Source organism: Canis lupus, chromosome 1, assembly GCF_011100685.1.
Source record: "Canis lupus familiaris isolate Mischka breed German Shepherd chromosome 1, alternate assembly UU_Cfam_GSD_1.0, whole genome shotgun sequence".
NCBI classification, from domain to species: Eukaryota; Metazoa; Chordata; class Mammalia; order Carnivora; family Canidae; genus Canis; species Canis lupus.
The window spans coordinates 91,520,141-91,540,487 of NC_049222.1; the positions used below are offsets into that span (position 1 = coordinate 91,520,141).

Sequence of the window (20,347 nt, forward strand, 5' to 3'; positions counted from 1 at the left end):
AGAACAAGCGCCCTACTCTGAGCCGCCCTCTTGTTGGGATTTGATGCTTTTCACCCACAGAGGGGCTATAGCTCAGAGAATTTGTCTTGTGGCAGTGTGGAAGCCCTGAAGAGGGCTCCGTTGCTCGTGGATGGCCTGTCACCGGCAAGCCCAGAAGAGAACCATTTCTTTGGCTCAAGGGCCTCCAAATGAAGTTATACTCAGTCACTGTACACATTACTTGTCTGTCTCAAAAACATCATGTTAGTCTCTGTAAGCATTGAAATTTTACCACAATCTGTTACCTTCTCTTGGCATTTCAGTTTTTATTTTAATATACTGAGAACCTGAACTACGAAGTGACCTAGGCCTCCCTGAGAAGGCTCGCGTGGGGGATAAGTGGGTTATGAGTTATAGTAACTGATAAATGGTCTCCGGATTAAAAAAAAAAAAAAAGGCAGAATTGTATTTCTTTTAATTTCCCGTCATTTCTCTATGCCTCCTGCTGGCTCACAAATTCAGCTGGAGCATCGTGCTTGCCTAGCTTCTGAGAACAAAGGTGTTGGTGCATCATGTTGGTAATGTGGTAGGGTCTACAGGACCGAATGTTTCTGGGGTCACCCTCTACTAAATCTAAAAGTCATGCTCTGAACAGAGTACTGGGGCTTCATATTCCCCAAAAGGTACCCTATAGGCTTAGTTGATCCTGTGGCTTAAATAATTTTAATACTTCCTATACTTTTTTCCCCCCTCTTTCCACCCCAAAATTGCTTATACCTGAAATAGGGTTTGCTTTGCCTCATCTGGATTGTGGAAGCTTACCTTTCCCCCTTACTTCCCCTACATTTCCTCAGGGAGCTTGCTGATGCCATTAGCGGGAAAGAGAACACCTTGGTTCATTTTTGCAAAAGTAATCTGAAGTCGTTGAACAAGAAACTGAGAAACTCGCTGTACTGAGAATTTGGTAAAGAGCAGCTGCAGTCACTTACCTTAAAAGCCAGCACTGCCCATTTCAGTGGCCACCACCCAGGTGCCTATCAAATGAGTAAAGAAACCAGAGTCCACTAAATTAACAGGTCATCAGTTAATTACACCACAATGAAAAAGAAAAAAGAAAAACTATGCTGCTAAAAAAAAACTTTTAGATCAACTCCTTTCTTTCCTTGAATATCTTAGGCATTTGTTAAAAAATGTAAAGTTTGTGAATAGATGGACCACTGTTTACAGGTATTTTCTTATATCCTGGGTATTTCCTTTAACAACATTTGAATGGATAAGGATTTTTGGAAAAGGCTTCCCGTCCCTGGCAAGGGGCAAGACAGAACGTGCTACCTGTCGAAATGCTATAAGGTCTGAGGTCAGAAGGAAAGCTAGCAAGATTTCAGTGGTATCCTGTGCTGTGTGTTGAGGTGGTAGGAACACGTAGGAACCTGCCATTGGGTCTGTTTGTTTTTTAAGTATATACAGTTTGATTCCCCCCCACCCCGCGCCCCACCCCAGCCCCATGACATTTTTTTTTTCAATTGTGGTTAAAAAGCACATAATGCAAAAAACTATCTTAACTGTTCTAAGTGTACATTTTAGCAGATGTCTGTGCAGCCATCACTACTATACAGTGCATAACTTGTTCATTATCCCAACCCGAAATTCTACACTTCCTGAACAATAACTCCCCACTCTCCCCTCCACTCCATGCCTGGCAACCTCTGTTCTTCTTTCTCATGTAAGTGAAATCATACAGTATTTGTCCTTTGGTGTCTGGCTGATTCTACCTTGGGAACTGGGTTTTATGCTTATTTCTCTAACAGGTTGCTTTCGGGGATGGTATTGATAAAAATTTTTAAATTGTCCAAAGCCCCGAGTCTGAAATTCTGTATGCAGAAGTGCTAGTCTTTATTAAACCAAGTGACTAAAATGAGGTGGCATTTTAAGAACTCCATATTTGATTGTTGCTGTCATTAAAAAAAAAAAAATCACTATAGTAAGAAAATTTCCCATACCTGAAATCCTAAAGTTTCTTTAAAAATCCACTTTTTTGTCACTGCTACTGCTGGTAGTCTGGTTATGTTGGGAATCGCTGCATGTCTTACTGGCATCTGGGGGTCTCAGCAGGGCTTGAGGGAGGTTTAGCCTCTCCTAATATTAGAATCAAGTTTAGCAGTGTGTGAGTGGGCTTCAGGAGGCAGTAGTATTGACATGTAATTGTCCTAACCCACATGCTTTAATGCTTAGCCCTCAGTCTGTAGCCCTACCCCCACCCCAGCAGCATTTGGGGTCCTCTTCTGGAATCTAATGCAAGTTACAAAGGGAGAAAGACCCCCAGAGAGAGCAAGAGACCCTGTCAGTGGGCAGAAACATGATATTTAAACATCACAGTTAGGTATTAGAATACTGAATCTCCCCCCTTCCCTATCCAAGAAATTCCCCATGCATTGTCTAGATGTCTTTAGAATTGCTCCTTTTGATTTTTCTTAAGATGGTCTGTTCCGGCGTTGGGGCTGTGCCACTCTGCGCGGTGGGCTTGGAGATCCTGAGTGGAAAAGGCAACCACAGTGAAAACAATGCCCCGGAGTTACGTGTGGCTTTTGTTCGCTTGTCCCTGTTTACCTATTCACAGCCATGGATCCAGTCCGCTGTGCCGTGTGGTACCGTGAAGTCAGGTACACCAGCGCCCCGTTACAGCGAGGGTTAAAAACAAGGATGATACCGACTCCCTGCACTGTCCGTCTTTCCCTAAAAGACACCGCGTGTGTCAGGATGACAGAGAGGGGCACGACCAGACCCACGTGTGGCTGATTCCCGGGTCGGGTCTGCCATGTGCTTTTGCAAGCTGCAAAAGTGTTTGCTCTAAAGCCGCTTTCCCTGCACGGCCGGCTCCTGCGTTTTGTTATCAGAACCTGGTGCTGCTTTCTTAGGAGCGAATTGAAGAAGGAGCCAGGCTGGATCTCATTTTTGTACATCCTGTGTTGTGAAAATGTATTCTTTAAAAAAAAAAAAAAAAAAAAGAAAGAAAGAAAGAAAGAAACGAAAGAAAGAAAGCGAAAGAAGGGGGGGAAGAAAAGGTTGCCATCCAGTGGAGGAAGGAGTAATTCCCAGCTTCATTCAGGAAAAACGCAGGCTGGAATATGCTTAACTATTTTAACTTGGCTGGGGATTTTTATCACCAGAAGGGTTTTTTTAGTGACATCCGGAGCCAAATGGGTGCCGTGTGCCTTTAAGGAAAGAAGTGCCTCACCAAACTTCCCTGTAGTTGTATCTCACCGTTTGGATAGGGAAGGAAAGTGTTAATTTCTTATTTGTACACTTTTTTTCCCCCGACTTCCTTCCTATTCACTTCATTAAATCTAGAGGCAGTTCAGCATGGGAGCCGTCTGTATGTTGAATTAGGGCTCGCACTCTTGCGCAACACGTCACCAGTCGGAAACTGGGGGTTTGCTTCTGTGATTTATTTCATTATTGTGCTGGTAAAAGGTTTGGAAGGGCATTCTTTTCGGGGTAGTACTTTAGCATTGTGTAGCAAGTTTTTTTTTTTTTTTTTTTTTTGGTGGCCCCCCCCACCTAGCACTGAGTTGAGTCAGTTGAGCCAGTTTAATAAATAATTTTTTAAATAAAAGAACAGTTTTAAATTTCCATGAATAATTTTTACTTCCATGCAGGAGTAAGCTTACTCTACTTCTTTAAGTGCGAAAAGCACTGGGAAATATTTAGTGAATTGATTTCCATTAGAAAAAGACCCTTAGAAATCCCTGAACATAAAGTACTGCATATGGATGTGTTTGGGGTCTTTGGGGAGGAGGGAAGATGTTTTGTAGCTGACTGCATTCCTGCATAAAACCTTAATTTAAGGGGAATAATGGTCAGTACTTTGTGTGTTTCCTTGTGATTTCCAGAACCTAAATTTAATATGAATCTGCACGTATTAGCAATTGTCATAAACATTGTTTCCACTAGTTCTTTTTGCAATTTGTTTTCGCTTCTTAGCTACTCCCAGATTCAGAGATTGATAAATCCAAATATCACGAGCTTGTGCTTTGTTCCGTTTTTGTTTTGTTTTTTTTCAAAATTAAGGGGAGGGGGGTGAGCTTAGAGCTATCCTTTTCACAACTTCCCCCTCTTCATGTATCCCACTGAAAAGAAAAACAATGAAAAATTTTACAGCAGGAAAGTGAAAGGGAAGTGTCACAGTTGTTCGGGATTTTCTTTAAGGAGAAAGAATGACATTGTATTAAAATGTTTGAAATTGAGAACATGCACATTGCTTTTACTGACATGTATTTAATGAAAAAAAATTATTTTATTAAAAAAAAATCCTCTTAGATTGCTCCAAAAACATGCAGTCTATTTTTTAAGCACTAAAATGAGGTTTAAAATACCAAAGAAAAAAAGCATAAATTGTTTTTAATTTTTTAAAATAAATTTGAATATTAATTTGTTTTTTTTTTATTGGCTTAATTGTTAAAATGAGAGTAAGAATCAGAAACCATCTGAGCTAAAAATCTCTAATTCTGCTGCCTGGAATAATAAGGGGGAAAAATATGATAAGTAGTTGTCAATATTAAAACAGGCTGAAGGAGGAAGGCTTCGGGCCTTGTAGTAGGTAGAATGAAACAGCAGATTTGAGTATCCACAATCCTTTCAGTATTAAATTTTCAGTAAAATAAAATTACTTGTATATGAAAACATAGCCTTTCCCCAGCTCTCTTTTTTTTCCTGATCAGCTGATGAAGAGACTAGCAGCTCGCTGCTTTGCTGGCTTGTTAATTTTATCCCCACTAACTGTGATTTCCGATAGCCGGCCTGCTGATAGTGGTAAGGTAAATATCCTTTTTCGTTGCCGTCTTGAAGATTCAGTAGAACTACATCCCAGGCATGTGTAGGTGTGTAACACATCAAAAGCCGGTGTTCTCCGTATTTCTGTGTGCAACTGGGTGCTTGAGGAGAGCAGTACCATTAACTGTTGACAGCCTTGCATGCTGTATTTATTATTAGCATGTTCAGTCTCCAAGATTTGCGGGACAATTTCCTTTTCTTAATCTTCGCTTAGCTGCAGTGTGTTTAGCTGTATAGTGGGTGTCCTGCTTTTAGGCAAATGAATATTAATGAAATAATGTGGAGCTTTTTTTTTTCCTTTTCTTTTTTCTTTTTTCCTCATAACTCATCAGATCTCGCCTCCTTCATAGTGGTTATCTGAACACTGTAGGATCGTGATGGAAATTGTCTTTTGATTATTAAGGCCTAGCCTCAGACTGTCCCTTAGGATTCTGTCTCTGTGCATGTTGCTTCTATGGGTTTGCACATTGGAGGATGCATAGAAAACATTCTTTTAATCCCACTAGCATTTTTAACATGCCAGGTTGTTTTGTGTTCTGCACCAGGTTTTCTTCATAAAACCTTTCTTTTTCAGGAGGCATTGTACACAAGTGAAAGAAATTATGTCTGAGCTGTAATCACTCTTTATATTGATTGTTATACTCACATGATCATAAATATTAGCCATGTTTGGTGCTGTGGAGAAATGAAGGTAATTGCTTTATGATTAGGGCTCTTTCAGCTACGAGAAAGGATTGATTAGCATTTGCATACTGGAAGCAATATTGAGAGGCAGGAGGAACAAATAACAACATCAGTTATTCTGTGTGAGAAAGCAATCTTGAAATGTAATTTAAAGGTTTTTTTTTTTTAATTTTCTTTTTCATGGTCAAATTTTCTTTTATCTATTTTTTTATTGCAGTTTTTCTTTTATTTTTCTTAAGTTTTGAGATTTATCAGGGTGGGGGGAAGAAAAGTTTAAACTTCTGGGTCTGTCACATGGATCTTTTAGCCATTTACGAACAGGTTTCTTTTATACCTGGTTGTTTTTATAGCTATTTTATTATCTCTCTGCATTAGTGCTGCTGGCTCTGGTTTAAAGCAAGCGTTTGCAGGTAATTGGAAAAAAGTGTTTGTTGTTTGTGAGTGTGTGTGTTCTTTATCAGATGATTTAAGTGCGTTTACCAAGGAATGTGGCTTTGTACTTCCTGTTTCCTTGTTTACTAATTGCTACGTTAGAACAAAAATCTGGATGGAATTCTGATTTATGTTGTGAATTATGAGTAAATTGATGTAAAACCTCAAAAAAGGGTCAGAGCTTATATGATTGTAAGGATGTTTTCTTAGAGGGATTTTTTCTTCACCCATCCCTTGTTTTGTTTTGTTTTACTGTTCTCCCCCCCCCCCCCCCCCTTTACAGTAATGAGACAATTAAGGTCTTTTTCTTACATTGAGCTAAAATTTCATTTGGATTCAGTTATCTTTCAGACACTTAAATGTATAGCTCTTTTTGTACTCGTCATTTCTTCTCACGATTAGTGTTTCCGGCTTTCAACATATTTTGTTCACGGATTAGACTTGGTTTTAAGATGCATTGATTCAATATGGCGGTCTTTGCTCTTTCTTCTTACTTGACTGGTTACTGTTAACTTCTATTTTTTTTTATTATTTGATTTTTGTTAGTTTAATTTTATTCTTACTACTCAGGTTGGCTTTTTAAAATTTTCTTGGTGATTCTCTTGTCTTGAATTTTCTTCCTTCGTTCCCTGCTACACCAGGCCATTGAAGACGGCAATTTGGAAGAAATGGAAGAGGAAGTACGGCTCAAGAAGCGAAAAAGACGAAGAAATGTGGATAAAGATCCGGCAAAAGAAGATGTGGAAAAAGCCAAGAAGAGGAGAGGCCGCCCTCCAGCTGAGAAACTATCCCCAAATCCCCCCAAACTGACGAAGCAGATGAACGCCATCATCGATACTGTGATAAACTACAAGGACAGGTGAGTGTTTCACTCTTAAACCTTGATCATCTTCCCCAAGAGTACGATTGATAATTCACCACAGAGCAAGATTTAGGAAGGTGTGTACTGGGACGTTAAGGTTCTTTCTACTTTCATGTTTCACAGCTTTTGCCCCAAAGGTGTCAGAAACTTTGTACCATGTTCACAATGGCTGCTCTTGCTATTTGGGATGCTATTTTACCAGCTATTATTTGAGATATTTGGAAATAGTTTAGATTACAAAATTAAAGTCTAAGCTGGAGGAGGATTCTTAAGGATCTCTAAAATACCATCCTTTATGGGGAAGGATTTGGAATGGTAGCGTGAAATTCTACTTTTGGGCTGAGTTGTTAGGGAGAGAAGAATCCTAGCATACTTAAGGTAAATATTTCATGTCAAGACTCTGTTGAAAACCAAACAGATGCTTCGTCAAAAATACCATTCCTTCTTTCCTTCCAACACACTTGAATATCTGAGTGCTTGTTTGAACCATCTCCTTCTTCATAATGATACTACTTAGCATGGCATTTCAGCAGATGTAACTCGTTTTCATGGAACTTTTCAGTGTGATCGTTAAGAAATCTGTGCTGGACACTATTATCCCCAGACCTGTGTCTGTCAGCCCAATACAGTAGATAAACTAGTTAGGCTACATTTTGGGTAGTTGTTTTGGTTTCTGCTTGATAATCATGTGATGCAGTTTTCATAGGAAGATCACCTCTCCTTCCAATTGAAGAATTAGGAAACAAAAGAATTAAACATTGTATTTCTCTTGATGGCAGAGTGGCATTGATCAGTTTTTGGTTACCTTTTTTTTTTTTTTTTTTACATTAACTAGTGTTGCTCTGTACACCTGGGAGTATTTAACATGAATAACTAAGTTGTGATTTTAGTTTCTCATTGTGACTTTAGTGCATGTGTATTACCAGGAAGAAAACCTCGTAATAAAGATGAAGTAGTATAAAAAGGAAGAAACTTCCACCTAGAGGTTTTTTTGTTAGGTCTAAGTTATATTTTCTGTAAGAAGTCTCCAGAAATGGTGAAAAGTGGTAGGAGGAGGTGTGTGTGAAAGAGTCAGAATTTCATGCCCCTCTTTGTGTCCCAGATTTTTTAGGTTCTCTGCTTACTCTTTTTTTGTTGTTCTTTTTTTCTTTCAAGTGTATCCCCTTGCATATTTCAGAAGTGGCAATAAAGAGCAGCCCTATTATATTGGGTTTGGGTAAGCTGCTCATTGACATGGGTATGACAGCCGTCCAGGAAAGAAAATTTGGCCACAGGTCGTTTCTTTGACCAAAGCGAACATGCAGACTTGTTTGTATACTAAGAGTTAGTAACACTGTCAAGTTTCTCTTCGTCCCCAGCCCTACCAATAGATGTGCCACAGGCAGGAACAGTTTCTAGGAAACCAGCTTGAACAGTGATGATGCCTTATTTTATCAGCCTCTTGTGTAAGGAAAAAAAGTAGAAAGAATCACTCTTGCATATACCACCAACTCTTTTGCCTTTGTCTCACGGGAGCACAACATCTGTTACTTTGACCAAGTATGCCTTATTCATAAACTGTTGAGTGAGAAGGGCCATAGAAACGCTGAGAAGAGCCAAGAAGAGGTTTAGAACCTAGACCTTCTATTCCAGGTGATGGCTAGCTCCTCCTTTAATGGCATAAAAGAGGTCACCAGCTGCTGGTCCACATACTGCCAACAGATTGATTTGTTTCATGGTTCATGTTGTGTAGGGCCTGGGTAGGAAAAAAGCAAACAGATAAAACTGGAGAGAATTTCTTATAAACCTCAAGTGTTTTCCGTTATGTTTGCAAAACCCAAAAATCATGCTACATTCTACCCAAGTTTCCCTAAGGTCACATTTGGTGGGACTGAAGAAGTGGCTCCCCCTTCTCCATGGGCTCTCCTGATCTGGGGTGTCCCACTCCCCATCACCTGCTCTCATCCTTCCAGTGTGGAGTGCTTGCTGCCATCTGTCATCATGCTTTTCACACCTGGCCTGCCTGACTCCTTTATATTACCTGCAGGCTCCACAGCTTTTTGGGTTTATGACTTCCTAAAACACAAAGCTAGGGGCTGACCACTTTCCTCGAAACCACCACAAAATTTGAGGTTCCATCCCTTACCCCTCAGCTGAGCACAGCTCTGTAGGTGACAGCACAAGCTGTAGTCTGGGTTTAGCTACCCTTGGTTGAGTCTAACTCCAGGGTTTACTACCTATGGGGCACTTGGGCAACTTCCTCAATCTCTGTGAGCCTGTTTTCCTCATCCACAAAATGGGATGATAACCATAACTGCCTCTAGAGGTGTTAGGTGAATTTGGTGAGTTAATATAGACCAAGCTCATGGAGTCATCTCATTATTAATAATCAGCCTTTCAGACTACTTTTAGCTCATCAGGTGGGTAAATGGAGCTCTGAGTGCTTTAAAAGAAGCATCCTTCCTAATAGGATTTCCGTCCTATTTTTTCCCCTGAAAATAGAAAATAGTTTCAGTGGGACTGATTACTGAGCATGTCTTTGGTTGTATTGTAGGGGAAGAATATTTAAATATTTTAGCATGCAGACATTAAGTACTTTTTTCCTCCCCTTTCTCTGGTTTTAATTACTTATTTAACCCTTTCTTGAAAAGTACCCTCCTAAGGCTCATTCTGTGAGCTTCCACATTTGGGTACATTCTGGGGTGTATGTACTCAGTTACTGCTGTGTGTTTCATGGATTTTTTTTTGTGTGTGTTAGTAATCTAGAAAAAGCACTTATTCTGAATATTTCTGTGTTTTATTTCTCTTACCAAACTTGGTGCTCAAGTAGGAGGCACTCAAATTAGTAGGGCCTTAATTGGATACATTGTTATATTTTTGTTGGTTTTAGAAAATACTGCTGGGAAATTCACCTACCCTTCCATGTGTTGAGATTTCTGTACCATTAAAGTCAGCTACTAATATAGCAATTCAACCTACCTGTGCAAGAAATACCACCTGTACTAATCTCCCTCCTATCACCTCAGCCAAATGTTAGGGCTCTGACAGTCATACAGATTAGCAGTGTATTAAATAAGAACTGCCATCTATATTTAACTGATATATAAGAATTAATTAGCTCTCATGAGACAGTTTTTTCAAAGTTCTTGCATGATTCTGGGACAGATGTATCTTTCTTTTTTATAAAGAACTAGGATAATTTAAGCATCTATTTATTGCCTTTGTTTTCAGTGCCAGGCCTTTTTTTTTTTTTTTTTTTTTTTTTAAAGAAGGATACTTTTTCAGATGTGACCCCAAAGAGCCAATAATTTTGTGTGATTCACAAATGTAAGATCCTCTGTATAGATTGCTGTCTAAAGGTAGTACTGGTCAGCTACTCTCTTGTTTCTACCATTTTCTTTCAAGTCAAGGGTTTGTTAGAAGGTTTTGTTTTGACTCAACTATATCATGCATTGTTTTCTGCCTCTATACAAGGCTTTTAAAAATCCTGTTCTAAGATTATGTCATATTTAACCTAAGACTCAATTTCTTTAAAAAGGATTAATCCTAATCTGCATCTGTAACTCTTTAAAAATTGCTCCAGGGATGAGATCAAGAATAAGGTGTTGAGGGATAGGGTCTCAGAGAGAGAACTGTCCCAAATCTAGAGACATGGCTTTGAGTTACTTGGATAAGGGAAAGATTCTAGATTGTTTCAGGGTTGTAGCTGTCTCCGGTTCAACTTCCCACAACCCAGATGCTTCACCCTCATCACCTTTGACAGATCGCTATCCAACCTCTGTGAGGGTGCTCCCAAGAGTTAGTTCACTATGTTAGGGGGCATGCCGTTCATGACACTGAAGCACACCTCTAAACACAGTCCTTTCCTTTATTTTTTTTTATTTTTATTTTTTAGTCCTTTCCTTTATTAAAATGGATTCAGCCTTCTGATTTCTAGCGATTCTACTTGGACCTTCCGAGAGTAAATCTGTCCTCATTCCAAGAAATGTCCTTTGTGAACGTGTCCACCTAAGGACACACTCCTTGAGGCTGAAACACCTCCCTTTGCTCTCTGAGTGATATCTAGATTTGTACCACCTAGTCCTGTTCCTTAGGCACATCCTACCTTCTTAGTGTCCCATTTTAAATATGACGCCCAGAGCTCTGAAGGTATTCTGATGGCTAACTGCAGGGTGGCCAGCTTCCTTGATCTGTACACCAAAATTCTGTTACCGTAACTCAGGAGTGTATTAACATTTTCCAGCAGCTCTGACACAGACTTAACCTTTATGGAACATGGGACTTGTTGAAAAGCTCCCTCAAAACATGCAGAAAGTTCTTTTGTCACTTGAATGCTGCCAAGGTTAGCATTCAACTGAGGATTTTTCTTTTTTTTTAACCTGTATTTACTGACTTCATTCTTTTCCCTGTGCAGTTCCATTTATCTGATTCATGTCCAATCCTTATAGTCTACTTTTACAACTTAATTTTTAGGGTTTAAAAAAAAATCATGTTTCCTTGTCTAAGTCTTTTGGTCATCAGAAGATTTGTTATAAGCTGTTGCTGAGAACCTTCTAAAGGGCAAAGGACAGGTCTCAATTATGTGCCCCCTGAAAATCACTTCAGGTTGACAAGAAAAGTAACTAGTAATCCTAAAGTCGATTAGCCATCTGCGAACTCACATGACCGTGCCATCATGTCACGCACATTCATCTATACTTTGTCAAGGCTATCAAAAAAGGCTGAAACCAAGAGACACCACATTTGTGGCCTTTCCAATCTATCCACCTGGAAACCCTGCTGAAAGAATGAAATGAGGTTAGCCTGCCATGGTTTTTTCTAGGAGACCCCCTGCTGGTACTTAAATGATGTTATTTATCTTCTCTAAATAGCCCTGTGGCATCTGAATAATTTCTTCTAAATTTTTTACTGAGGGTCTACATCAAGCATAGCAGCCTTGAGTTTCCTTTTTCATTTTGACATGAGGACCCTGGCACTCTTCTCATCTTCTGACTCCATTTCTATTCTTTGTGATTTCTTAAACATTATTAGAAGCAATCCACACACTCCTTCAGGATTTAATTAGTTTGCAACTGAAACTTGGATTCATTTGAAGTGCCTTCATATGCTCTGTTGACTCTCCCATTGGTAGCTTTTGTTCATTTATTGTGCCTTACTTTTCAAATCTGAGCATTGTTCTCATCCCTAAAGAATCTGGAAACAGATGAGGTCATGTCATCTCCTTGCTCCCTGATAACTGCTTGAGGACTGTAGCAGGAACATTCCAGGAGGACTGGCCCTGCTCTCTGCAAACAGTTGGGATTTCAGGTTGAGCGCTGAGGATGGACACAGGGAAGCAGTGGGGGAGGCAGAAGATACCTGTCTGGCTGGTCTGAAACCAGGTGGATGAAACCCTGGCCCCCAATGGGGTTGGGGGGGTGGGGTAGGGCTGGTGACCCCTGGGCTGGGCTCCTTCCTCCCTGACACTCTTGAAGATCTGCTGTCCTCCCTGAACAAAGACTGTTATCTTCTTGCCCCAAATTTTAAGAAGCCTGTCAATATGTCTAAGAATGGTGGAAAGTCTTGGCTTGTTCAGAATTTTAGCTCCTCACATTGTAAGAAATCATTCATTCATCTTGGAAATATTTATGGCCTTCCTCCCTTATTTTCAGCCCTATACTGCAGAACAGGGACAGAGGGTTCAAAAAACAACAACAACAACAAAAACACCTCAAAGTGCTTATCCCACTCATTCACTGTATGGGCATTGGAAGAGATAGTCTTCCTACCAGATGGGGTCTTCCTTCAAACAGGTGGCTGACCAGGGGAATTTGGGGAGGGAAGAGGTCATTTGAGCCCATGATACGAAGGTACAATGACATTTCCCTGTGTTTAGAGTCACTTTTAGAAAACAGAACTATCGCTGTAAAGACATTTACCTTGGGAAAGGAGAGGCAACATTTCTTTCCTTTACCTTTTAGAACCCTTCCAAGGAAGGACTCCATAGACTTCAAACCTTAGGACTAAGTGTACTTGTTTACCTCCTGTACACACCAAAATCACTTGTAGCATTTCCCTCGGTTTCAGGAAGGCCAAGCTGCTGTTTTTGAAGGTCCACATCTCATCAACCCATTCTCCAGAAGGGATGGGCTCCTGTTAAAAATGTTGCCTTGTTCCAAGGTTTTCTCTCAAGTGCTTGACCTGAAGTGTATTGTTTACCGAGTGGAGGCTTTCCCTCATGGATCACCATCCAGAGGTTTCGATCTACAGTGGACTGTTCATACCTCTCCAAAATAGATTTGTAGTAACAGATTTTTAAAGCCAAATCCATGTTACTGTATTCTTTTTCTGGTTTTTGTTTTGGTATTTTGTACCTTTTTTCTTTGCTCAAAGTGATCAGATCACTGACCTGTGTAGGTCTGTCCCCATGCACTCCTTATGGTGATCATTTGATATTATTTGCTGGGATCTCTTTTGTTCTGAGGCTTGCATCCCCCACCCCTCTTCATTAATTTCAGCTCACAGAACCTTGCCCGTCTTCTCTGTATTATTTACATCCTGTTCTATAAAATGTGTAAGATAATATTTTCTGTTGCCAAGTTTCTCTTTCTTCATGACTACATGTTCTGAGACAATGTGATCTGTTTTTGGCCTCTGTAGCCCCATGGCTAACATTATCATCAACCTAGTGTCCCAAAGGCGCAGCAGAAAAAGCATTCCCAGTCCTGTGCCTTATTCCTGATACTCACTCTGATACCAAGTTCCCTCAACACATGCATGAGCATCTGTCCTGGACACCCCAGCTTCTGAGGCCTCACACACTTCTCCAAGTAGGCCATCCTCATGGCAGGCCTTGCCTGGGGCAGCCATGTGCTGCCTGTGCCCCCCACCTCCAGGCTGCTCTTCATCCTGCTTGTCTGGGGTGTGTATCTGAGCCTGCCTCACTGGTAACTTGCATGGCTTCCCATCATCTAGTGGATGATAATCGAACTTCTTAGCACAGTTGGAAAGGTAGTCAGTCATCCATGGTCTGGCCTTGATGACCTTCCCAATTTCCTTTTCTGTCATGTCCCTGCCTGTTCCTCCTTTTATTTCAGACATTCCAGCTCAGTCTCTTTTTTTCCACCTTTTGGCTCCTGGGTTTATGCTTTTCCCCCTCTGCTGTGCCCCCAAGCCCTTCTAAGAGCCAGCAGTGGCTTCCAGAAGGTATTTTGTAAGCGGCCACACCTGTCACACCTGCGTAGGCTGTGTATGCCAGAGGGCGTTGTCCTCCCCTAGAGTTAAGGTCTGGATGGGAGGGAGGTTTCTCCTGCGATTTCTCCTGTTTTATTTGCCACCACACCAAGGGACACCAGTATAGCAGGTTCAGAATGGCTCAGTGGAAGGTGCTTCCCTAGAGGCCTGTGGAAGGGCCAGAGGTGTCAGGTGGTGGTTGTCCTTTCCAGTGGAAGCAATTTACTCGAAAAGCGCAGAGGTCTGGGACGCAGTGCCAGCTACCGGGTGGTGTCATCTGGAGGGCCCTCCTTAGGCTGGCGGCTGTCGCAACGTGCACTCCAGCTACCTGAGGTGAGTAGGAGGAGGAGCCAGCCTCTCCGCAGCAGATGCTGCCTGACTTGCCATTGCTTCTGGAGTCGTGGATGGAACCTGTGCGCAGAGAAAGGGAACTGGATTAACAGGCATTTACATGTTTCAGACAAGGAGAAGTCTCAGAGACGTTAGGAAATCATTTGGGGGGTGGGGTCCTCCCCCCTTTTCTGTAGAACTGCGTTTTTTCAGAGTGTGGTTCCACACATGACCTCGTGTGGTCTGCCCCCAAGTCCCATGAGGAGGCGGGGCAGGCAGGTGAGCGGTCCGAGGCCTGGAAAAGGGAAATGACTCCCCCCACAACGCCCCACCCCAAGGTCACCCAACATAGAAGGAAGAGCTGGGCTGGGGCTCGAACCCAGGTCTTCTGACTCCGGTGTTCTTTCTACTCTACCGCAGGTGTAACGTGGAGAAGGTGCCCGGTAATTCTCAGTTGGAAATAGAAGGAAACAGGTCAGGATCTGTCTTGCATCCCCTTGTCTCTGAATACAGGTGTCCCTTGGCACAGCGGACAGACCGACTCCGAAGGAGCCGGGAGCACACTTCTCCACGTGCCTCCCGACCCCCCACCCGCACCCGCACCCCCTGCCGCCTTGGGCTGGGAGACGGGGGCGCACGGCTACTCGAAAACACCTGTCAGGGCTTTCCAGCGTGTCTGTGCCGTGCGGCGCTTTGGCCGGTGCCCGGTCTGTAAACGCCCTTCTCACACAGGCGGCGTCCGGAGCCCCCGGCAGGCCTGCCTCGCTGCCTCGCCCGCGGGAGGGGGCTTCTGTGGCTTCTCCCCGCCCCGCCGTCCCAACCCCCGCTCCCAGCGCAGCTTCGGGCTGACTTCCGCCGCCTCCTAACTTCCGGCCGCCTCGGGGTAGACGCTTCCTGAGCCGCGCCCGTGGCGCGTGGCTGTCCAGGAGGGCGCGAGGAGCCGTGTGCGCATGCGCCCGCGCCCGTTTCTGCCGTCATGGCGGCGGGCCTGCGGAGGGTTTGCGCCCTGGGCGTGGCTTCCGGGGCCCCGCCCCTGCCACGTGGCCTCCCCATCGGCCTCAGCCCGTTGGTTGGCCCTCCGGGTGCTGCTTCCGCTGCGGGTGCGAAACGGAAATGCTCCCCTAGGGGCTTTGTGAGGATGAGGCGATGTTGGTCGAGCGGCCCAGGAGGATGCGCACGATTTCCCGGGGTTAGGAGCCACTAGAACTACATGGAAGGTTTTTGTTTTTATTCTTTATTTTTTTTTTTTTTGTTTGCTTTCAGTCAGCCTGAACTTAAAAAGGGTATGATCCTTGACTGTCCATATTCCACTCTTTTGGGTTGACCCAGTAACATCCTTGACAGCATTTTCTCCCCACACTAGTGTAGGGTGAGCCAGCCTAGGGCCAGGAGGAAGAAGCCTTGAAGCTGCTGCTCTTCTGCGTTCCAGAAGGAATACCCATCCCCAGTTGTGTCAATAGGATGGTTAAAGGTGGGGGAGACCTGCGCCTGCCCCATGTCTGTGTGGGCGTGGGACTGTTGGAGGGCATGGTGGATTTGTTTGACGATTCTTGTTGGTGTTCAGGAAACAGCGTTGGGTCCTGGAACCCAGACACCCTAATAAATGTAGGGTGTACTGTGGGACATCAAGAATTGGGTTCCACTTTTGCCATCACGGAACTCAGTCTGGATTTGCATTTGGGATTGAATCAACAAATAACTGGACTTTATTAGTGGGGCCACTTTAAAATAAGGAAGCAGCTTGGATAACAGCTTCCGCCACCCCAACAGGGAAAGGAGGAGGCTTTATGGTCCAAATGGCATGATGTGGCTCAATGGCCAACCCAGCCAACAAGGACAGACATAAGCTCATTTTACCCCTCTTCCATCAAAACGGTCTTGTGACCATGAAAAATGGAGTGATCACAACTTAAAAGGGAATTGGAAGCCTCCGATGTCATGCCTGGGCTTTTTGGCGGGGATGATACGGCTGTGTGTAGTTGACACCTAGATAGATACATTTTTACGGAAGGCACATTTAAACTACAATTTCGAGAGCCATAGCAAGGGCCTTGACGTTTCCTCCCTCCGGGCTCTGGAGTCTTTCTCGTCCCTTACTGTCAGGTATGCTGCTTTTTTCCACGCCCATGTGCCGGAGTTTATGATGTGTGTTGTTCAGAACTTGCATTAGGATGAACAGAATTTGAAAGTTCTTTTCATGTGTTGAGAAGCACTGAGCATTTTCTGTATCAGTCTGTGCGAGTATTGAGAAAGGGGGGTAGAGAAATGAATAAAACGGAATGCCTGAAAGCATAGTGGGAAAGAGCTATAAAGGAAGAACACGTACCCAGTTATGAGTACAGTGTGGTGTACGGGGGGCACGGTGCAGGAGAAGTAAAGGCCTCACTCAAGTCTTCTTGTGGGCAGGGTGAGGATTCCCATGTAGACCGCAGGGGTGGTGGACGAGGCAGAAGCACTTGGTGTCGTGTGGCGGGCAGCCATGGTGATAAGGAAAAGCAGGACCCTCTAGAGACCATGTGAATCCGAGAAGGACGGGTCCCTGCAGTGCAAGGAATGGGGGGAAAGCATGGGACAAGGCAGTGGGTATGAGGACGGATGTGACTTCTCAGAGGTGTGACTGATGAGACTCCAGAGCAGACCCGATGTGAGAGAGGAGGATCTACAGATCACCCTTAGGTCCCTGGTAAGTGAATGTGGTGCCACTCACAGGAACTCGGGTGAAAGGACAGGTGGCATGTGTGGGTGCCACGTGCACGTGTGCACAGCTACCCCGCCCAGCCTACTCCCTCCCTGGAAGTCCGATTTCTCTCTATGGCTATAAACTGCCCTTGATGTTGTGATTATGTTGCTAGTATTGACTATCCCTTCAGGACTAGCCAAGAAGCTCTTTTAGATGAAATTTATTTTTAGCAGTGTTGTCACCAGACATGGTGTCTTTCTCTAATAGGGGAGAGAGGCTATGATCTGCTATGGATCTCGGTCTCAAGCACTTTTGTGTATAGTAGCCCTAATTAGACTAGAGAGAAACTGTTGTGAAATAGTAGTGTGACCATGTAGACACACTTGTAGAAAATCTTCCTTCCAGGTGAAGGAGCCTTTCTTCCTATATTGGATATTTGGCGCTTAGCCTCAGGGCTGACAGTTTATCTTATGTAGCTACAGCCTGGTGAGGTCATAACTTCATGCGTTGTCTGGGATGGTGCTCCCCAGACTGGAGTCCTCAAACTCCAGCCCTATAGCTTCTGCAGTGAGAGACGCTGAGAAATCTGACCAAAAATAACCTGTTGAACCTCGTTCCACCTGGTGTATCCCCAAAACTCCTTGGACGAACAGACCCCTTTTTCCAGGGAAAACAGTTAAAAATCCATGAAGCATGTGTTCCATGGAGCACACTTTGGGAAATGCTGAGGAGTTGCATTTCATCCAGGGAGAGTTTGCTCAGGGAAATGTGGGTTTCGGTACTTTATTTTTCCCTCATAACAAATACTGATACTTTTCATCTGTTCAATCAAATAGGCTATTTTGACTCCTGGCGACTTGACACTTATTTATGATGCTCGGCCAATTATACCCACATAAAGCAAGTGGGCAGCCTGCAAATAAACTTAGCCTGTTCTCTTTCCAAGGCGCAGAAGGCCTCCGGAGGCTTCCAGGGTCAGTCTGGCCCGGAAATCCAGGGTCTCTGCCTCTCAGAGCTGCAGACCAATACCAGCATAAATGACCTCTCTCTGAGGGAGGAGGAGGAGGAGGAGTCCCAGCTGGAATAACAAACCAGATTTTCTTACAGGCTGATAAAACTGTCTTTAAAGCCACTCTACAAGCATTTTAATAAAAAATGGATTGCTCCATAAGATGGCAGTTATTGGACATATATGTTCTTTCATATTTGTGGGGGAAAAAAAATCTGCCTCTTTCCTTAGAATCACATGTCCTATGTCTTCCTTAGGAGTTTGCTGAAACAGCAATTTAAGACAAGGCAGTGCTCTGGTGCCCCCTTAAACCCACCCTTTTAACACAGTGACGCTTGGGACCTGTGGCTCAGATGGGGAAGCGTTTGATTTTGTTTCCCTGTGAACGTTTTGTGCTTTTGAGTTTGGTCACCTTTCAGCTGAAACCTTGGAAGAGTTTTTACTATTACAAAGTAGAGGACACAGGGTTGGATCAAAGGATAAAATACCCAGGGGAAGGGAAGGTGGATCCTTGCCTTTTGAAAGGACAGCATTCTTCGAGTCCTGTCCAGGTCTACAGGAAGACATGACATAAACTGGTGAAATAGTTGACCAAGGTCACAAGTGAACAGGTGGGCAGTAAAGACTCTATACTTTTACCTGCTCCTGGGAAACGTCAAGTGAGAAAAAGGGGAGAAACAACCAGACATCCTGGCTCTTTATTTCTAAAAGAGTCACGTGATAGATGATAGATCTCAAAGTTTCCTCAAAATGATTGTCTAAGCAAGTAAGTAATATTCTTGGAATCCCATGTCCTGGTGAGCACCTTTGATTCAAAGTAATAAGTTCAAGGAGAGAAACCTGAAGAAAGAAATAGGAACTTAATAGTATATTAGATTTTGATGGTTGTGATACATTAAAGATTTTATGGAATTATTCTTTTCTACTATTTATTTGGCCTTATTATGGTAGAATTAAAAGATGCCAGTTGGTGAAATGTGCTATTTATGGTGATATAAATAAAAGTTGATCATATACCCCTTAGATATCATTTCCCCGGAAAAAATTAGATTAGATTTTTGACTTACAGCATGTTTTTAAAGAAGGTAGCCCAGTAAAAGTGTTTGAGACCTACTTTATTTATGGATAATGATATGGTTCCAAATTACATTAGAGTGTAAATTCTCATTCTGTTGAATCCTAGTATGTTGTTGTGAATATTTATTTATGCTCTGGCATATCTCCTTGTGGTCCGTAGTTTATGACTTTTTAAAAACCTACTTGCGGTTGTACTGCATTTACAATTTGATGCTCTGTGTTTGTGTTTTTGTTTATTTTTATTGAAGGTCACAACAAGGATTTTTCCCTTCTTTAAGGTATACTCTTCAGATTCAGAATTTCAGACTCTAGCATTCCTTTGCCCTTTTCCCAATAAATATTCTGGATGGTTTAAATTAGTTATTTTAAATAATGCTGTGATGAACATCGTTCATGTATGTGTCTGTAATATGGACAAACTTATGTTACATATGTGTGTTATTAGCCTAGAATAGATCACCAAAAATAGAACCATGCAGCAGGGTAAACTGTACTTAAGACTCTTGATAAAGCCTTGCTGCTTTTTCTTACTGAGCTGAGTGAGCCCTTAATCAACTGCTAACATCTGGGCATTTACCTTACATTAACCCAATGTAATCGTATTTTTGTTGATAACTTGGGCACGTCCTGTTATCTATAGTCCTAACTCAACCCTGGGTGACTTTTAACAGCTACCACTTCACTGTGAAAAGCAAATCTACCCGCATCGCATTCTGTTTTGCCATAACCTCCTGTATCCTTTAGGTTTCCAAGCTTGTTAGGAATTATCAATCAATACTCAGTAAGACTCAGGTGAGAGATCGCAATAGTGAACACAGCACATGTGCTTGTCACACCTGTTTTGTGCCTGGCTCGGGTCTTTGGGGGCTCTCTGGGAAGTGGGTGCCTATTGTGTTTCAGGTGCATTTTTAAGTGGTTTGTATTTAACCCTATAGGAATCTGACACTGAAAAGCAACAGCATACTTTGACCTACTACCCTCCAATATTGAGGGCATTTTTTTTTTTTAAAGTTTTCTTCCCAAAAGGGTTCCTGTGTTTGATTCCTTTAGGATTATAATAACTTTTTCTTTTGTAAAATCCTTCCAAGTGGGTATTCTAAATCATGACTTTTTTTTTTTTTTTTTTAATGGAGGCAGGATAGGTTTTGTTTAGTTAATGTGGTTATTTCCATGTTAGATAAATTCTCTTTTTTCAGAAGTATCTATTATTCATGATTGTCAACGGATTAGCCTGGGCAGATAAAAAGAAAATCATGAAACAAAAACCAAAAAA

General features: G+C 42.6%; 1 protein-coding gene and 1 long non-coding RNA gene across 6 annotated transcripts in view; one reads left to right on the plus strand and one right to left on the minus strand.

Moving 5' to 3' along the window:
• SMARCA2 (SWI/SNF related, matrix associated, actin dependent regulator of chromatin, subfamily a, member 2) overlaps window positions 1-20,347 on the plus strand; it is a 174,898-nt gene that overhangs the window by 129,664 nt on the left and 24,887 nt on the right. For 4 of the 5 annotated variants that reach the window (XM_038527166.1, XM_038527167.1, XM_038527168.1 and 1 more), the window contains exons 28-29: window positions 6,567-6,784; window positions 14,729-14,782. In XM_038527166.1, the coding sequence (XP_038383094.1) occupies window positions 6,567-6,784; window positions 14,729-14,782 (272 nt within the window). The remainder of the gene's footprint in view (window positions 1-6,566; window positions 6,785-14,728; window positions 14,783-20,347) is intronic. The other variant, XM_038527170.1, reaches the window with a different exon arrangement.
• Window positions 485-15,166, minus strand: LOC119870840. The gene is made up of 5 exons (XR_005354246.1): window positions 14,963-15,166; window positions 12,685-14,389; window positions 2,587-8,522; window positions 1,980-2,115; window positions 485-1,013 (listed from the first exon to the last, which is right to left on the minus strand). It is a non-coding gene; the product is annotated as an uncharacterized LOC119870840 (long non-coding RNA).